An 18,837-nucleotide genomic window follows, 5' to 3' on the forward strand; every position below is an offset into this window, starting at 1 on the left:
GTATGATAAAACATCCCCAGCAAAATACATTACCAAAATACCACTGGAAAGTGATCAAACTTAACAAAATGAACTACACAGGTTGTCTTTCGATATATCCATTCTTCCCAAAAAGCAGGAAAGTATGGTTGAACACTGTATGCACAAAATCATAAATGAGTAGACAATAACCAAGTATAAGCAGTGCAGTAACGTAGAACAAGTATCACATGATATTAATAGGACTGGCACTCAGCTCATCTGTATCACACTGATCTCATCCATGGAGCTAAATGTCAGACCTGCTGTGAAGGATACCTTGGTGTTGTTTTAAAGTTCATGTCCCAACTCTCTGACTTTGTCTGGTTATCTCTGAACGGGTCCAGCGTTTCAGACCACCGAACCAAGAACAGAATCAAAAGCAGGGTGAAGCCAATGCCATTTTCAGCTGGTGAGAACAAGGAAAACATAACAATAAAGCTCCTTCGCCAGGCTTCCCCGGGGCTCCGTCTCTGAAACTGCCTCTTAAAAAAGGAGGTTCTTACGTGATAACTCAATAGTTATCCTTCAATTTACATATCCTTTAGATTTGAAATAACTAAAAATTATCCATCCCGACCGGGGCCACTGTGATGGTTTTGCCTTCTGTGCATTTTTGAGAGGCTGCTGGCCTGGGAGGAAAGTAGAGGATGGAATCCAGCTTGCCCTCCACCTGTCAAGCCACCCACAACTGCTCAGGGCTTCACTCACTCCTTCACCTTGGGGAAAGGAGGGACCATTTTTTCAAATTCACCCATCATGGCCCAGGCAGTATGCCCTAAGACTCTGCCCTGGGGGCAGCTTCTCATAATTCACAGAGTCACTGGATAGGCCAGCAGCAGCTCTGGTGGAAATCAAAATTAGTGGCTTCCAAGGAACCTTCATTTTTCCAAGAAGGGAAAAAAGCTCCCTGTCCCTCTTCAATATTATCCCAGACTAATTGGAACATGGCAGCCATTTTTCCCCAGGTGCCATCAAGAATACATGCTCACCTGCTCTTTGGCACAGAAACCAAATATTCTCAACTCTGTATGCATCAGGCTTAATTCTTTCCACTGCCTCAATTATTTTCAGGTAGCTAAGTGGGGCATTTAGAGTGGCTCGTCAGGCGCTCGAGCCCCAGGGGGTCACTCAGTGCTGTGGCGAAGCAAGACACTAAATATGCCTCTGGAATATTTCAGTCACTTGAAGAAAGGTTAAGGTTCCAGGGAATGTCCTACAGCAGCTTTCAAATCTGCCCCACGCTGGGCCTCTCATCTGGCAGGTGCCCCCGAGTGATTAGCGGTGACTAATTATGGTTCCCAGCCATCGTCCAGAGAAAGGAGAAAACGGGAATACCTGACTGAGTACAATGATATCCACTGTCTTTTTCACAATTTAAAACCTTCTTTAAAGCAACAAACCTATTTGTAAATGTCACTTCCACCTATCAGGGATGAAAAGCACAAGAGAAACGGTGAGACTCAAAAGTATTCCTTGAATATTTGGTATCTAATTTGTTATCTGCTTTAGTTATTTTTTTGTAAGTTCATTTATTTTTTGAGAGAGACAGAGACAGTGTGAGTAGGGGAGGGGTAGAGAGAGAGGGAGACAGAGAATCTCAAGCAGGCTCCGTGCTGCCAGGGCAGAGCCCAAAGCGGGGTTCGAACCCAGAAACCTCGAGATCATGAACTGAGCTGAAACCGAGAGTCGGATGCTTCACCGACTGAGCCACCCAGGCACCCCTATCCACTTTAGTATTTAAAACAAATGCTCAGTTATCATTTTCTCACCCTCAGGTCACCACAGTTTACTTCATTTCTTGTTTTCTTCAACCTATATTTGGTGACACTTAAACTGCAATCATCTTCTTGTTTAGCCTTTGCTACATATCGTTAGCATGACTTTTTTCCCCAGCCTTAAATCATCTCATTACAGGGAACCATTACAGGCTTCCATAAGATCTTCCAAAGCTTTGCCTATCAGCTTTCATTTTCTTTTTTCTTTTCTTTTCACTTGTTTTCTTTTATCTCTCCCTCTTCTTCTCTAGGGGTAGTTATGAAAACAAATGTGCTTAAGACATCTCTAATTTTTTTTACTCACTTGGCTTACTCAATATATCAGTCACTTCTAAAAATGTTACACAAAATGTCAGTATAAGCGGACATACAAAGCAGGTTTTATTCATATGAGTATCACAGCTTAACTACAAGAGTGATTTGGATTCAATGCATTTATGTTTAGCTTGAATCTTGCTATTGAATTACCTGAGTTCTCTGCCTTACATTCTGTTACCTGAATGTTCATGCTGGTGGATAGCCAACTTTATTTCTAGAATCTGCTTTCCATGGTAGAGTTGAGAGAAGCTGAGGTATGGTGGGTAATGAACCAGAATTAAAAGTCAAGAGGCCCTGTACTTATGGTACCAACCATGAGTATCAGTCTACTTAGACAGACTAAGTTACACTCGGGACAACAAACCCCCAAATCCCAGTGGTTTAAAGCAACAAAGGCTTTTTTGTTTTCTTGTCACGTTGCAGGCTCCTCATGGGCCCTGCTCTGCGTCCTCACTCTCCTCACCCCACAACCCGCTGCCTGGGCAGGCACCCCCAACAATGCCACTTGCCCCGGCAGCATGAAAAGAACATTTTTCAGGGTCAAGCATTGGTAATGAAATGCTTGACCCTGGAAATGACAGGTCACTCCTGCTTCCACATTGAGCAGAAGTAGCCTGAGTTTCCAGGGAATGCAATTCTGGTACATGCTCAGGAGGTAGAGAAACGGAAAGACACCACCCTCATAGGGTTGTCATGACAATCAAAGGCTTTCATGTTTATAAAGCATTTGGAAGAGCTCTTGGCACCTTGCTATATGCTATGTAAGTATTCACTGCTATTATCATCACCATCATAATCATTAAACTGAATAAATTCATAATTTTTGGAGGCCATTATCAAGTCAGGGTTCTCCTTATTGAATTGAATTTGGTGAAATGTTTCGTGGGTGTTGTTTCCTTGTTCTCCTTTAGCTACTAGTGCGTGCCCATGTCCCAGTGAGCAGACCCTCACCCGTCTTCAGTACAGACACAGGGCAGCCCCCGGGATACCCCTGCGGCCTCACCTACCTCAAGATGACTTTTTGCAACCCGGCTGGATCCAGAAAGGCCAACCCAGGGGAGCATGCCAAAGGGAAATGAACCCCAGTAACTTTTAGGTGTTGCACGCTGTGAAGATCCCAGTTCTAAATGTGTTTCACACAAAAATATTTATCCTTCAAGCTGTAGCATGCAAACAGCAATCTGCATTTATTGGTTTCACATGCCAATTTCCTCCAGCTCCGGTTTTCCTTTGTGTTATATAAACAAATCTCAACCATCTGGACCACAACAAGCCACTCTGAAGTATGTGCTCACTCCGTGCAAAAGCATCAAATCAAAATACAATCTCGCAGAATTCTGCCTAACAGAAAATTGGAGTGAACAATTTTCACAAAGCTGTTTTTAAAATGTTCTTTAGGTGTCAGAATAGGATACAGAGGATAGCAGAAATGAACTTATCAGGACATTTATTACTTGGACAAACAGAAACTATCATAACAAGATCATATCTTACAGTGGTACCTACGTTAATAGCCCAATTTAGTGGTTTCCAAATTACTTCAAAAAGGAAAAGGGCTCAGAAAAATGGTCTCAGACAGGTGGGAAAGCAGAGACTGCTGAAAGACTCATACACGACAGTCAGGAAAGCAGAAGCTTTAATTCCTAGCCAGCTAAGGAAATTAAAATGTATGCATTATAATAACTGCAAGAAACAATCTAAACTGTAGTCCGTCAATATCAAGAAACAATGAACTGGAAAGTAGACTGTGCCAAGAAAGAAAGGGCTCTGCCAAAACAAGTTCCATATATTGCCAACAACCCACCGGCATCTCTGAAATGAATACTAAGCTCCATTTCCAATGTCTTATCTCCCTGATAGAACTCCAGGCTACTGAAGGCATCTTCCAAGGCCAAGTATTTAAAATTTTTTTTTAACGTTTATTTATTTTCGAGACAGAGAGAGAGCATGAACGGGGGAGGGTCAGAGAGAGAGGGAGACACAGAATCTGAAACAGGCTCCAGGCTCTGAGCCATCAGCACAGAGCCTGACGCGGGGCTTGAACTCACGAACCGCGAGATCATGACCTGAGCCGAAGTCGGACGCTTAACCGACTGAGCCACCCAGGTGCCCCCCAAGGCCAAGTATTTTAGAACATCACCATGGCTAGCCTTGTCCACAGGCAAATATAGGAGTGCTAGAAATGCTTCGTGGTTCTTTTCCCTCTACCTAAAAATATCTCTTCACCAACTTTGCACAGTGCCCAAAGTATCCACCCTTTGGGAGAGAGAATGATCATCAGACTTTGTGACTTAGATTCATGAACTTTGCACGTTGTGGAAAGAATTTCCTGAGAGAGTGGCATACAAAATAAATGAGTTTTATTAAGATAGTGGGAAACAATGGAGGTAAAGGGAAGACTATAAAGGTCTGGAAGTTAAAGAGAAAGAGGTGGCAATGAAGATGGGGGGCCCCAAGGTTCCCAAACACATTTTTTTCTAGTGTCCCGTGATCATGGCTCCTTGCTATTGTTACCTCATTGGCATCTGATCATCTTGCTTTGTCATCCTTAACCATGTGTATGTAGTTAAAACTGAATCTAGATCAGATAATTTGATATCCTATCGACTCTCTTCTTCAAATGGGGGCTATAAAATCGCACCAAGGTAGAAAACTTTCCATCTGATTTAATAAGCCTAATTACGTAGACTTCGGCCAATTACAAAATTCACCTCGTCGGCTATTAAAATACGGTCTAAATAATTTGATAATTTGGTTCCACTGAACTACATCTGGTTGATTTCAATTCAATATTTTATCAAGGTCATTTTAAAACTGAATACTTATGATCAAACTGCAATATACCAACTTTGTATACAAATTAAATGAAAATATTTTGTAATCTGTGATTCATTCTCAGATTAGAACATCAGCATAGATGTGGGAAAATTCCCATGAACTCTCCCCACGCTTCTGTCTTTCTATATAACCAATCCTGGTTCAGCAGATCAATCATGCTTAAGCACACTCCAAAATAAGATAAGCTCCTCCCTAGGTCTGACTGTTTCAATCTACCAAGAAATATTTAATCAGGAAAGAATCAAAGTCCTCATTTGGCCTCTAAGGAAAATCCATCCAGTTGTTGATTAATTTAGACAAATAGATGATAGAATGAGAAAACACAGAATCTTGTTTCATAGTTAATGTCAGGTAGGTTTCCGATGGGGGGGGGGGGGAGAAATTACTGGCTCTGAGTAAATTACAATCTGTGTTATAAACTGATTATAATCCAAGAGCAAAACTCCCAATTTCTTTCAAAGAGACTATGTGCCATTTTCTTGCTTTAAATAGGGGATCGCATCTAAGTCCTTGGATTTCAAGCTATTTTTAGCCTAACATTTCAATGTTCAACGCCAAAATAATATCAATATAAAACTATCTTTAAATGGCTTGAAACAATTCCTAGTCGTCCAGGCTATCAGAATTGCTTACAAAACCAATAAAATCCAGAAAAAAAAAGATTTCCAGTAATTGTTTTCAGGCAAAGGAGACTGGAGTTTAGCAATTGGCAAAACAGCCCAAATTTGTAAAATGGCAATCAATAAATCCTACTCTTACGTCTCACACAGAGGCATAAACTTTAGTTTAGGAAAAAGGGTCCCTTCCCCCCAAAATTGTTGCCCATGTTTTACAACATAGTATAATAATTACAATTAGAAATCCACATCCACAGGGAAGGTTTGATCTATTCAGACACCCTACTTAAAAGGTCAGAGAAATCTAGAATGAACTTTGAAAAGATCTCCAAGCAGAATATTTAACTCTGATTTCCAAGAACACTTACATTGAATCAAGCTTGTGTCTTAAAATGGGAAGCTTCATTTTCTGGAAGATACTTGTACACAGACAACCTCATTCCCCAATCATTTCAAATCAACCACTTTCGCTTCAGATTCTCACCACCCACATAACATTTCCACCCTGTGTGGTATCACTGAGCAAAGCAAGACACAGAGGACCAGCCAGCTTACCTTCCCAATAACGGCTGCAGGACTCAGGTCACAGCTATTTTGGGAACATTCATCCCACTGCAGGAGGGGCAGGAGTGAAAAAGAGCTTGTGCCATTTTGAGAAAGGCAAATCATGGTTTTGGCAGAATAGGGAAATAGGAATAGGAAATAGGAATAGGGAATAGAATAGGAAAATAAAACTTTTCCTTGTAACAACATCTGCTTCCTAAAGGGGTATCTCCTGCAATCGCTACTCCTAACACCACTTGCTCTGTTAGGCAGGCATATGGGTCTCCGAGGATGAGATGTGATTCAACATGTACAACCTTGTCACAGTTAGTTGGTCACAGAGTAGGCTTTTCTACTGCTGTGCATGCCCAGAAGAGAGCCAACTACACATTTTCCACAATTTCCAAACCGCAATCACAAATGAGCCACAAGACAGAGACAATGCCACATCTTCCCAGGATTCAGGAGCAGAAAAGGCTTATTACCTTGCTTTCTTCTCCTTCGAACACTGACTGGTGAACATTGCACGCAAACAGTGAGTTGGGGAGGTCGTTGAAGTCAGTGATTGCTTGAAAGGCTTCCTCTGCGAAACACCGAGTTACAGCCCAGTCCCTGTCTATGCAGCAGAGCAAGAAAAGTTCTCCATCTTCCGGGGTATGCCCCTGCTGCCCGAGGCTCCTCATTCCAATGAAGTAAGATTCTCCCCTCATTCCTGAGGACACAAAGACGGACATGTGTTAGAACAGGCATCGATTCCTTAAAACTTGATCGTAAGGCCGAGCTGCCCAGTGTTTCCTAGACGTGGGACCCGGGAACATTATGTAAACTCTCTGAGCCTTTGCTTCCTTATGAGAATCAAATGGACTCAGGAGAGTGCTTTCATAAGTTAGACAATGAATTATATAAAACCACTGCTGCTACTACTAATGACTGTCCTTTATTGAGTTCTAGGAACTGTTCTAAATGATCGACATGCATCAACTAACCTATTCCATCTCCACAACAGTCTATGAGATTGGCATCAACGTGATCCTTGTTTTATAGACAGGGAAACTGAGGAACAAAGCAAGTGAGTAGCTTTTACTATGTCAGTGATGAAATGGCAGGACTAGAATTCAAACCCAGGGAGTTTGGCACCAGAGCTCACTTTCCTATATCATAGAAATGAAGCAGATCAAGATTAGTGCAAGTCTGTATTTAAGGAAGTACAACCTACTTCATCACCACCCGAATCTTGTTTAGGGTAACTCTAACAGTTAATATTTTATCCACAATGAGGACACACACGGACACACACACACACACACACACACACACACACACACCTACCTTCTGCCTGGGATGATTACTCTATTTGTGAACCTTGGATTTCGAAAATAAGTACTCTCTTGGTTAATAGATAGATCTATAATAGATAGATCTAATAATAGATCTAATGGTTAGATAGATATAGATATAGATATAGATATAGATATAGATATAGATATAGATTTCCTTTCCTCATAGTCCCCATCACAAAGCTTTCTCGTATTCCTTTTACCTAGCTGTGTTCAATCATTCTATTACTTCCTCACTCCAATGTTCAGATTTTTATCCCACTGCAAATGGTTGGAGAGTTTTATCATTTTCTGATACTGACACATTGTAGAAGATTTTGTCCGTCTCCCCATATGCCCCAAGGATAGGTAGTGTCTACATTTTTCTTTTGTATCTATTTTCATGCCTATCATGCTCAATGATTAGAAGCCCCAAAGGTGAAATAATTTGTCCGTGGGATGCATGTAAGACTGACTGACACCTATAGTGTGGCTGCTGGGCCATCTTCTGGAAGTGCCATTTTCCCAGTCCCATCACTAAAGGGCCTCAGAGTACAGGTCAGATGGGTGGGCACCAAAGAACATCACTCTGCCCTCATGAGGTTTGTTAGACACAAATTCTGGTCCCCAAACAAGTACGGATGGGTTTCTGCATATGTCTCTCTCGAACTCTGATTATATCACTCAGGTGATGAGGTTATGTTTTTCTGTTTTTATTTTTCCTAGAAACAAAGGCCAAGTGGGATCCTGATAAGCATCATTCGATGGTAATATAAATAATGTGTTATATATAAAACCTAGGGCCTGGTTGGGACAAGAGCCAAAACTTTAAAATTGTGAGTTAGGAACTCTAAAAGCAGATCATTGTAATCGTGGTAAGTAAAAATCCTCGTCTATATAAAATAAAATAGAACAACTCCTGTATTTTAAAGTTAAAGCTCCAATGAATCCATTTTCTATATTTAAATTGACAAAGTACTTATTTTATTTTTTATTTTTATTTACTTTTTTAATGTTTATTTACTTTTGAGAGACAGAGACATAACTCAAGCAGGGGCGGGGCAGAGAAAGAAGGAGACACAGAATCCGAAGCAGGCTCCAGGCTCTGAGCTGTCAGCACAGAGCCTTATGTGGGGCTCGAACTCACGGACTATGAGATCATGACATGAGCCAAAGTCAGTGTTCAACCGACTGAACCACCCAGGTGCCCTACAAAGTACTTGTTTTAAATAAAAATATTGTATATCTCTTATGCTTTGTTTTATTCTATAATTAATCCAAAATATATGAATATTTGTAATTACAAAAATTTCAACAAAATACTTATATGTATTTTTTCCTTCATATTCATTTATACTATTGCTTCAAATGTTACTATAATATGCATAATAACCATCATTTATTATTATTAGAGTACTAATTATTTTAATAGTAAGAATAATTAGTAAGAGCATTAAAACAGTATTATTTTCATCAATGAATTATAGGAAAACCTTTTAATAATGAAGTTATAGTCATCCAGTAGCATGAAGTATAGCTATTATGTGTCAATACTGATTTTATTTTTAATCCTGTCCCTCTTATTTAAAAATTTTAAATTAATCAAAAGTAATCCCCAAATGTCCCTAAACATTTTCAGAGAATGTTTCAATTACTCTTTTTCCGAAAGAAATAAAAATCCATTGCTGAACAAATTAATTAAATAGACCAAATATTAAGCCTTACTCAGGGCTCATTTTAATCTACTCAAATAGCCTTAACTTCTGTTCTAAGCTGTAACAATACGATTATCTTCAAGAGACTTTATTTTAAGCTCATTACTTTCAGTAAAGATTTAAAAGGTGAATGCATTTTTGGCAAACAACGTATTCTACTTATATGGAGAAATATTTTAGAAGTCAGAGCTCTGAACAAAGGCACCCTGATTTCTCGTGCCAGTTCCATTACTGACTCAACTCATAATTTGGAGAAGTCAATCGATCATTCGACGACTCAGTTTGTCTTTACAAAATGAGAACAAGCACATCTCTCTGTTTCCCTCCCTCTGCAGAGGAGGAAGGGGAGGAGGAAATGAAAGGGGAGTGGAGGAAGTGTTCAAAATCAGTACTAACCACTACATAAAAGGATAAGTAATATAAAACACTCTAGAAACACATCATTATGATAATCTCAGAGCAGGACTATTCGGCATCACCACTAACCTTTAGTAAGCCCAAATAAACACGAAGAAAGGGAAGCTCTGAAGACCCAAAGAACTCCCCAATACAGAAATGTAAAGGCCCTAGAGCCTTTCTCTTTTTAAATTAATCTCAAGACTCTGAACTGCTTGTAAAACAAGTTTGAGGCAACAGTTACCTGCATAGCATAAGGAGATTTACATGTGTCATCCTTATTTCTAAACCTGTGGTTGGTCATCCAAATGATGAGCTGCCTCTTGAGCTGAAGGCAGCTCTTCTGGGAGGGTTTCCCAACCACCCCCCCCCAAGCCCCCCACGCCCCCATGACCCATGCATATGGCATCCTTCCTCTGCACATCCTAAGCACACAGCACACAGTCTTCTCTCCCGATCATCCTGCACCATGCCTACTGCTTTACCAGTCTGTATCTCAAACCAGAGCAGGTGTTTTTGACAGGAGAGACTGGCCCGTCTTCACCAGTGAGTCTTTAGACTGGGTCATAGAGAAAGCCCTCAAAATGATGTTCGACTGAATTAATGAATCCTGTAAGGAGGAGTCACGTTCAAAAAATAACAGACAAGCAAATGAGTTAAAGTGGCCAACTTAAAATACATACACTAATAATATAGCATTTGCTTCAAATCCATCCACTAATAAGGAGGACAACCTGCTCACTCCAGTGTTAAGGTTTGACTTATAAAATGCAATTGTATAAATGAAAGATGGCAAGAACCACTCAAATGATTCTTCTAGCTAAAATGGAAAATCTGCAGGGTCTAATTAAAATCACACTTACATTTTTTAATTACACAAGTTCACTCAAGAAAAAACTGAAAAATTCAGAAAGTATTTTAAAAGGAAAATAAAAGCAAACCATAATCCTACTATCCAGAGAAAATTGTACTAACATTTTGGTCTAGTTAACTGCAGTGTTTTTTTTTTTTTTCACATGTATAATTTCTAAACAAAATTGGGATCCTGCTGTTTCATATCCCGCTTCTTTCTTGAAACATTGATATAATCAAGAGCAGTTCCCTGTACCATTACATATTCTTTGAAAACACTAATTTTAATAGACACATAGTATCCCAGTGTACAGATCTGTCATAATTTATTTAACCATTCTTCTGTTGTTTGACATTTAGGAAGCATAAATTTCCATCATCATGTGCATCTGGTAAAGGAAAACCACTATCCACTATTAAAATATAAAGGGTCCCCTGGAAGAACCTCAACACTTCCTTACATGCAGAGAAAGGACATCTTTATGAAACGCTAGGAGGGGCCCCAGGAGGACACTTGGGTTCCATTCCTTCCGTACATCACATCCCTTCTGGACTGTGGTTTTTACCTCAGCAAAATGGAGAAACAATGTGACTTTGTCTACCCTGTGGTCTCCCGTGAACATCAAATGAGATAAAGCATATGAATGTCTTTTGAAGCTTCCAAAATAATATGTGAAGTAAAGCGATTCATTACTCTTGTAGGCTCATCGAGAGCAAGGCAATAGCAAAGGAATCTGGCACTAAGGAGCCGGTTGCCATCTACTACTGCTAAGTATGTGGACACAGGAATGTCCAGGAGTGTTAAGCCCATAGTATTTAAAAAAAAAAAAATTTATGAATATAATTTATTGTCAAATTAGCTTACCTACAACACACAGTGCTCATCCCACAAGTTCCTCCTCAATGCCCATCATCCATTTTCCCTTCTCCTCCACCCCCCCCACCACCCATCCACCCTCAGTTTTTTCTCTGTATTTAAGAGTCTCTTATGGTTTGCCTCCCTCCCTCTCTGTTTGTAACTTATTTCCCCCTCCCCTTCCCCCATGGTCTTCTGTCAAGTTTCTCAAGATCCACATATGAGTGAAAACGTATGATATCTGTCCTCCTCTGACTGACTTATTTCATTCAGCATAATACCTTCCAGTTCCATCCATATTGCTGCAAATGGCAGGATTCCATTCTTTCTCATTGCCAAGTAGTATTCCATTGCATATATAAACCACAATTTCTTTATCCATTCATCAGTTGATGGACATTTAGGCTCTTTCCATAATTTGGCTATTGTTGAAAGTGCTGCTCTAAACATTGGGGTACAAGTGCCCCTATGCATCAGCACTCCTGTACGCTTTGGATAAATTCCTAGCAGTGCTATTGCTGGGTCATAGGGTAGCTCTATTTTAATTTTTTGAGGAACCTCCACACCGTTTTCCAGAGCGGCTGCACCAGTTTGCAGGGTTCCCGTTTCTCCACATCCTCGCCAGCATCTGTAGTTTCCTGAGTTGTTCATTTTAGCCACTCTGACCAGTGTGAGGTGGTATCTCAGTGTGGCTTTGATTTGTATTTCCCTGATGAGGAGTGACATTGAGCATGTTTTCACGTGTCTGTTAAGTCCATAGTATTAAACTGAGAGATGAAGAGAGGTGGTGCTCCATTATTTGCTACAAGTGTGGTTGGAGACTCCAGGAGGAGGGAAAGAGGATTGTAAAGCAAAAAAGACCAGTTAAGATAAAAACAAAACAAAATAAAAACCCAAAAAATCCTGTCCCTCCCAAACACCACTAACAATGCGCTAATGGTTATATATAGTCTTACCAAGTTGGTAGCAATGAGAACATAAATGCTTGAATTTGACTCGTTTTAATGAAGGAGGAAGCCCAAAGACAGGACGATTTTCAACTCTTTCATTACTTTGCTATAACATGGAAATGATTTCATCCAAGATCCTCTGAAAACCCTACAGCACTTATTAATTAAACATTAAAAGACCTGAAATAAAGAGGGTATAGTTCCTCCTATGAACACTGAAACTTAAAGATGCCCTTTCAGTATCAAAGAATTAGCAACTGAATGAATGTTTGTTGCACAAATAAGTGAACAAATTCTCTCTCCCCCAATAAACAAGAATAATGTACACATTGCTAGGCTTCTGTACAAGGAATTAATCTTTCCCAAACTCCCTACTTTTCATTCCTGGCAAACATTTATTGGGCACAATTAAACTCAGGAGAAGGGACCTCAAGGAGTCATCTGATTCTGTTGGATATCATTATTGTCACAGTGTTATCAATACGCAGGAGATTCAGATCCCTAAATTCAGAATTCTAAAAAAAAAAAAAATCTACCTTTCTGGGAATGGGATATATCTCATGCAAATGGGGAGTCATGCATTTGTTCATAGGATTTCTGGTCTAGAAAGTCTTATATAAGTCTGGATATAGAAGGAGGGGATAATTCTAAATAATCCATGAGAACAGCCGAGAGGGTTAAAAAAAAAAAAAAAAGATTGTAAACCACCATGGAAACACTCATTTTCATACTAGCTTCATTATCAAGTAAATTCATCCCATCAATAGTTTGAGGTATGTCCTACAAGAAAGGCTAATAGCACTTTGGAAGGGTTAGGGTGGTGATATTCTCATCTTGAGTCCCCTCAACATGGAGAGAACATCATGGCCAATTCTGAGTACCACTCACTACAGAAAAACTAGACGTCTTTCTAAGGAGATGATTCAGTCTCATCAAGGGGCCAAAAATCACATCATCTAAAAAACAGGAGCATGGGAAAACATAGCCTACGAAAGCACACGAAAGGAGTCTTGAGTGGAATCATAGTTGCCTTCAATTTTCAAAAGAGGAAATAGAATTTTTGTGTGTGATACTAAGAAGTCAAACCAGGGAAAAAGAATTCAATTTAATAAAAGGTACCATGGATCTGTCAACAATTCACATTAAAACAGAAATGTCCTGCCTCATGTCTTAGTAGGAAACTTGTATCAGTGACAGCCAGTGAGTAAGCTCCATAGAGCAGGTGACAAATATCAGGCAGGATGTCACAGAGGGAATCCAAGGACCAGTGGACTGGCTGGCTGGCATTTCCATTAAGGTCTCTTCTTACCTTGAGATTTTTATCTTTCCATGATTAGCAGAAAATCTGAGGGGTGCCAACGTGGCTCAGTTGGTTGAGCATCCTTGATTTCAGCTCAGGTCATGATCTCATTGTTCGTGGGATCAAGCCCTGTGTTGGGGTCTGCATTGACAGGGAGGAGTATGCTTGGGATTCCCTCTCTCCCTTTCTCTCTGCCCTTCCTCCACGCTCTTCTCTCTCTCTCTCTTTCTCTCTCAAAGTAAATAAGTAAACTTTAAAAAAGAAGAGGGGAGCCTGGGTGACTCAGTTGGTTAAGCACCCAACTCTTGACTTCAGCTCAGGTCATGATGATTTCATGGTTCATGGGATTGAGCCTCTTGTCGAGCTCCATATGCTACTTGGGATTCTCTCTCCCTCTCTCTCCGTCTCTCCCTACGCATGCACTCTCTTTCTCACTCACTCTTTCTCTCTCAAAATTAATTAATAAACTTTATAAAACTTTATAAAAAGAAAAAGAAAAAGAAAATCTGCAAAAGAGGTAACTGTTTATCTTTGGGTTTAAAGATACTCAAGAAAGGGAAATTTATAACCTTTCCCAAAAGCTTTCTCCAGTGTTGAAACCTTTAATGTGATACTCATATCCACCTAAAGTTTTCATTTTCCAGGTTACTCAAACTAGAAAGTGAGATTTTTTAAAATAGTAAATAATGATTCATTAAGGAAGAAAAATAAGCCAACACTTAAATAAAGCAACTTAAGTTTGGGTTTATTTCTCCTTAGACAAAAGAATGTTAAAGATTTAACTTGTCTGCTTTTTAAATGAAGAACAGGAATCTAAAACTTTTTGCAATAAGAGCAATAAACAGGAAAAAAAAAAAAAGCCTGATCCTATCTTATGGCCAGCTGAGGAGGATAAATAAGTAAACAGGATAAATGGAAATGATTAAGGAATAATTCACTTTGACTTAAAGTTCAATTTTGATTGATAAACAATTAAATGGATTATGGGAGGTTTGTTAGTTTGGAGGAACTTAAAAATGACAATGCCAACTTGACTGCTAAGGAGAATAACTAAAAATGCAATGTTGAATTAATAAGTAATACAGAAGAAATGTCTATAGTTATTATTTTAAGTTGAACATAAGGTTAAATGAATCCAGTTCAAATTTTTAAAGACTAGAAAACTTTAATTTTTACAGCATTTAAAATCCCTTTGGCTCTAAAATTGATTCTTTAATGATAGCTGAGACAAAATAAGCTTATTAGAAGAAAACTTTTATGTGAATAACAAGAACTATTTTAAATTAAATAATACCCTCAGCTATCACTTTTGGTCTGGCCTAAGGGGTAAGGTGTTTTTGATGTCCTTTTGGTATTTTAATATCTAGATCCTCTTAGGGATAAACCAGGCCTTTTGCTCATTTTTGTCCATCTTAAAGAGAGATTGAAGTATATTAGTAACAACAAACCGTTTCAGCCATCCTGACATACAAAGGAGAAACATGATATTCTTAGGCTGTGCTCCACTGAAACCCATTAGAGCTCTTTCTGAAATATAATGGAACCTATTTAATTCAGCTGCAGAATTTTCACACCTGCTGAGTTGTGTGAACCTCATGCTATTCTTGACACCAATTGGGGTCAGTCTTGAAAGAATCAGGAACATGCAGTTTTTCCACTCATGGTTTTCAAAGGAAGTTAGCCACATTCCTTGGTCATGACTCCCTTCAGGATTCCTTCTGGAGCCACTGTTCCACCTTAAGCTCCCACAAGAACGTAATTCAATTAATTCGGTTCCCTAAGGAAGCACCTTCTTATGAATTTTGATGAACTGGCGGCGGGCAGGGGGTGGCGGTGGAGTTGTTTCCATCATCTCCTTTTGTACTGGATTCCATAGGAGTGATGGGACTAACTAACTTGATCAGAATAATGTGCGTGCTTCTGCAGGCTTTTAACAGCCATGATCTCCCAGCAAGATTTGTGAATCCTGAATATTCTTCCAGTGGAGAAAATAAAGAGGGAAAGAAGAACCTCAAATTTGCTCAGAGTCAGATAGGCATTTGTATTCCACTCCCACAACCCTAACTGACATCATCAAGAAAATGCGTTTCAAATGGCTTGTTTGCAAAAGAAGAGTCAAGTAGAGAAAACACCATCTTTTATAAAAGGTTAGAGGGTTGAGGAGGTTGTTCTTAAAGACAGGAAAATTGGGGCACCTAGGTGGCTCCGTCGGTTAAGCAGCCAACTCTGGGTTTCGGCTCAGGTCATGATCTCACAGAATTATGAGATTGAGCCCTGTGTCAGGCTCTGTGCTGACAATGCAGAGCTTGCTTGGGATGGTTTGTCTCCCTCTCTCTCAGCCCCTCCCCCACTTCTGCTCGTGCTCTCTCTCTCAAAATATGTAAACATTTTTTAAAAAGACAGGAAAATCTATTTCTATAAAGAATGACCTATAATAAACCATACATTTATTAAACAAAACAAGCAATATTAGAACACATCACTCAAAAGACAAGAGCTTTGGTCATTGCATTAGTCAAGGTCCCAGTAGGAAACAGATGGCATGCTCAAATTGGACAATTTGAAAAGAGTTTAATAAAGCAGCTGTTTACAGATGTGTGGGCAGGGTATATGGAAACCACAACACACAGTACAAAATCTGGACTCACACTATCCCTAGACCTGAAGTGGTAAGAAGAGGGGAGGGGTTTTCAGAATGGGGACACCCAAGGTCTACTCAATTCAAAGAGTAGACCTTTGGTTGAGAGGTATAGCCAATCCACAGTGGCACCACAAAGAGTGAACCAGAGGGATAAATGTCTCCATCTTGCTCTCTGCCTGTGAGCCACTGGCACCTTCCATTGGCCAAACCCAGTTGCAGACCAGAGGGTAAGGGAGCTGTGATACTGAGTATACGGCTCAGCCACTGGGGGCACAGCACACAGTGGAAAAGGGTGGGGAGAGAGGTTTGTGGGATCAAGTGAAGAAATCAAATATAGTCTTTATAATTCGGTGGTAGTCTAAATGTTTCATAGGTTAACTTCAAAAGAACTTGGTTTAAGAATTTTTTTTTAATTTTAAAAAGTTTTACGTTTATTTATTAGAGAAGGAGAGAGAGAAAGACAGAGAGAGAACAGGAGAGAGAGAGAGAATCCTAAGCAGGCTCTGCACTGTCAGCATGGAGCCCAATGTAGGGCTCTAACTCACAAACCATGAGATCATGACCTGAGCCCAAGTCGGATGTTTAACTGACTGAGCCACCCAGATGCCCCTGATCTGGAAAGTCTTAAACTGGATACAAAAGGAAGGGGCAATCACAAAGAAGCCCCCGAGAATGGCAGAAGGCAATGTCTGCACCACTGTGGACTATGTATTTTGGAGCCTGGTGTGGAGGCAGAAGCCCTTCTTTTCATTTTGCTGTCAGAGGAAACTCAAAGAAAGCCCCAAGCCTCTGGATGAGCCTAGCAATTATATGCAAAAGAACTTTTCACAGGAGGATAACACTTCAAAAGTGAGCAGCAAAGCAGGTGAAGGTTGCTATGGTAGCTAAAGTCAGATTTATCCTGTCATCTTTCACCTTCTGCTTTCTGAGCACGGAGGAGAAACAGAGTGAAAAGGATCTAGAGCAGAGAGTGAGAGATGGGGCACCTCCCCTCTGAGAAAATCCAGCCAAGAAGGGTTGGAGTTATTCTGACCTTCTAGTAAGAAAGAAAAGCCAGACAGGAAGGCTGCTGGGGGGGGGGGGGGGGGGGGAAGGTGGGAGAGTATAGGGAGCTTTCCTGTTGCTAATAACTTTCTTGTCCCACCCTCCTTCCCATAAAAACCTTCCATTTTGTGCAACTCTTTGGAGCTCCCCTCTACTAGCCAGATGGGGTGCTGCTCAATTCACGGATCGCTTAATAAAGCCCATGAGATTTTCAAGTTTACTTAGTTGAATTTTTCTTCTTTAACAGTAGGGAACAGGAGGGTATACGTTAGAATGCTGTTTGGGAGATTTAATAGCTAACACAAATAACGCATTTCGACCAATGACTAGGACACATTGTGTGTGTTCACGATTACACAATTTTTAGTACTGGCCATCTTAGTCCTCAACAGAGCAATTCCGGAACTATCTTTCACATGACACTTCTTCTCTTTCCTGGAGTCATCAGTCTTTTTGTTTTTATATATTTTATTTTTTTAACGTTTATTCATTTTTTGAGAGACAGAGAGAGACAGAGGAGAGTGAGGGAGGGGCAGGGAGAGAGGGAGACACAGAATCCAAAGCAAGCTGCAGGCTCTGAACTGACAGTACAGAGCCTGATGCGGGGCTCGAACTCACAAACTGTGAGACCATGACCTGAGCCCAAGTCAGCCACTTAACCCACTGAGCCACCCAGGTGCCCCTGGAGTCATCAGTCTTTTTATGCAGAAAAGCACAGGTTGTAGAGGAAAGCAAAGTGTGGCCTTTGGGGCTGGTCTGCTACTTTCTAACTGTGTGACTTAGGGCATGTTACTGAACATCTCTGAGCAACGTATGCAGTATGGGGACCACAGGTACCAACCTCATAGGATTATTGTATGGATTAAATTCAACCTTCCCCCACACCAAAATACCCACATTTTTGGTGGGTATTCTATTTTTCAGGTCTTTAAGAGGAGTTGGGCTTCTATGCTGAGAAATGTAAGAACTCAGAAGTCAGACCCAGATTCAAATCCCGGCTCTCTACCCACTGCTGACTGTCCATGGAGAGAAGACAGACTGGAGGTGGTAGCTGGGCCCTGGGGTCTTGGTCTGAACCCTCCTTCCACAGCCATTTGACTTGGTGATTTTAGGCGAATTAGTTTCCTTCACTAAGCCTCAGTTTCCAGAGCTATAAATCAGGACTATTGAGAGTTTCTTTTTTTTTTTTTTCCATTTTCTTTTCTTCTTCTTTTTTTTTTTTTTCATTATGAAAAGTGTACTCTATAATCTCCATCCCCTATTTCCCTCATCCTCCCACCCACCTCCTCCTCGGGTAATCATCAGTTTGTGTGCTAGAGTTAAGAATCTGTTTCTTGGTTTGTCTCTCTTTTGTGGGGGATGGGGGGAGGACTATTGAGATGTTCAAGTGAGATCATCCTGGTTTAGAATTTAGGCCAGGGGCACCTGGGTGGCTCAGTCGGTTAAGCGTCCGACTTCAGCTCAGGTCACGATCTCGCGGTCCGTGAGTTTGAGCCCCACGTCGGGCTCTGGGCTGATGGCTCAGAGCCTGGAGCCCGCTTCCGATTCTGTGTCTCCCTCTCTCTCTGCTCCTCCCCCGTTCATGCTCTGTCTCTCTCTGTCTCAAAAATAAATAAAACGTTAAAAAAAAAATTAAAAAAAAAAAAAGAATTTAG

General features: G+C 40.4%; 1 protein-coding gene across 4 annotated transcripts in view; it reads right to left on the bottom strand.

The window, feature by feature from the left end:
* Positions 1-18,837, bottom strand: part of RCAN2 (regulator of calcineurin 2) — a 273,661-nt gene that overhangs the window by 223,894 nt on the left and 30,930 nt on the right. For 3 of the 4 annotated variants that reach the window (XM_042938963.1, XM_042938964.1, XM_042938966.1), the window contains exon 2: positions 6,598-6,824. In XM_042938963.1, the coding sequence (XP_042794897.1) occupies positions 6,598-6,822 (225 nt within the window). In that variant the 5' untranslated portion in view covers positions 6,823-6,824. Of the gene's footprint in view, positions 1-6,597; positions 6,825-18,837 lie in introns of those variants that run through there. The other variant, XM_042938968.1, reaches the window with a different exon arrangement.

This window comes from Panthera leo, chromosome B2, assembly GCF_018350215.1.
Source record: "Panthera leo isolate Ple1 chromosome B2, P.leo_Ple1_pat1.1, whole genome shotgun sequence".
NCBI lineage: Eukaryota > Metazoa > Chordata > Mammalia > Carnivora > Felidae > Panthera > Panthera leo.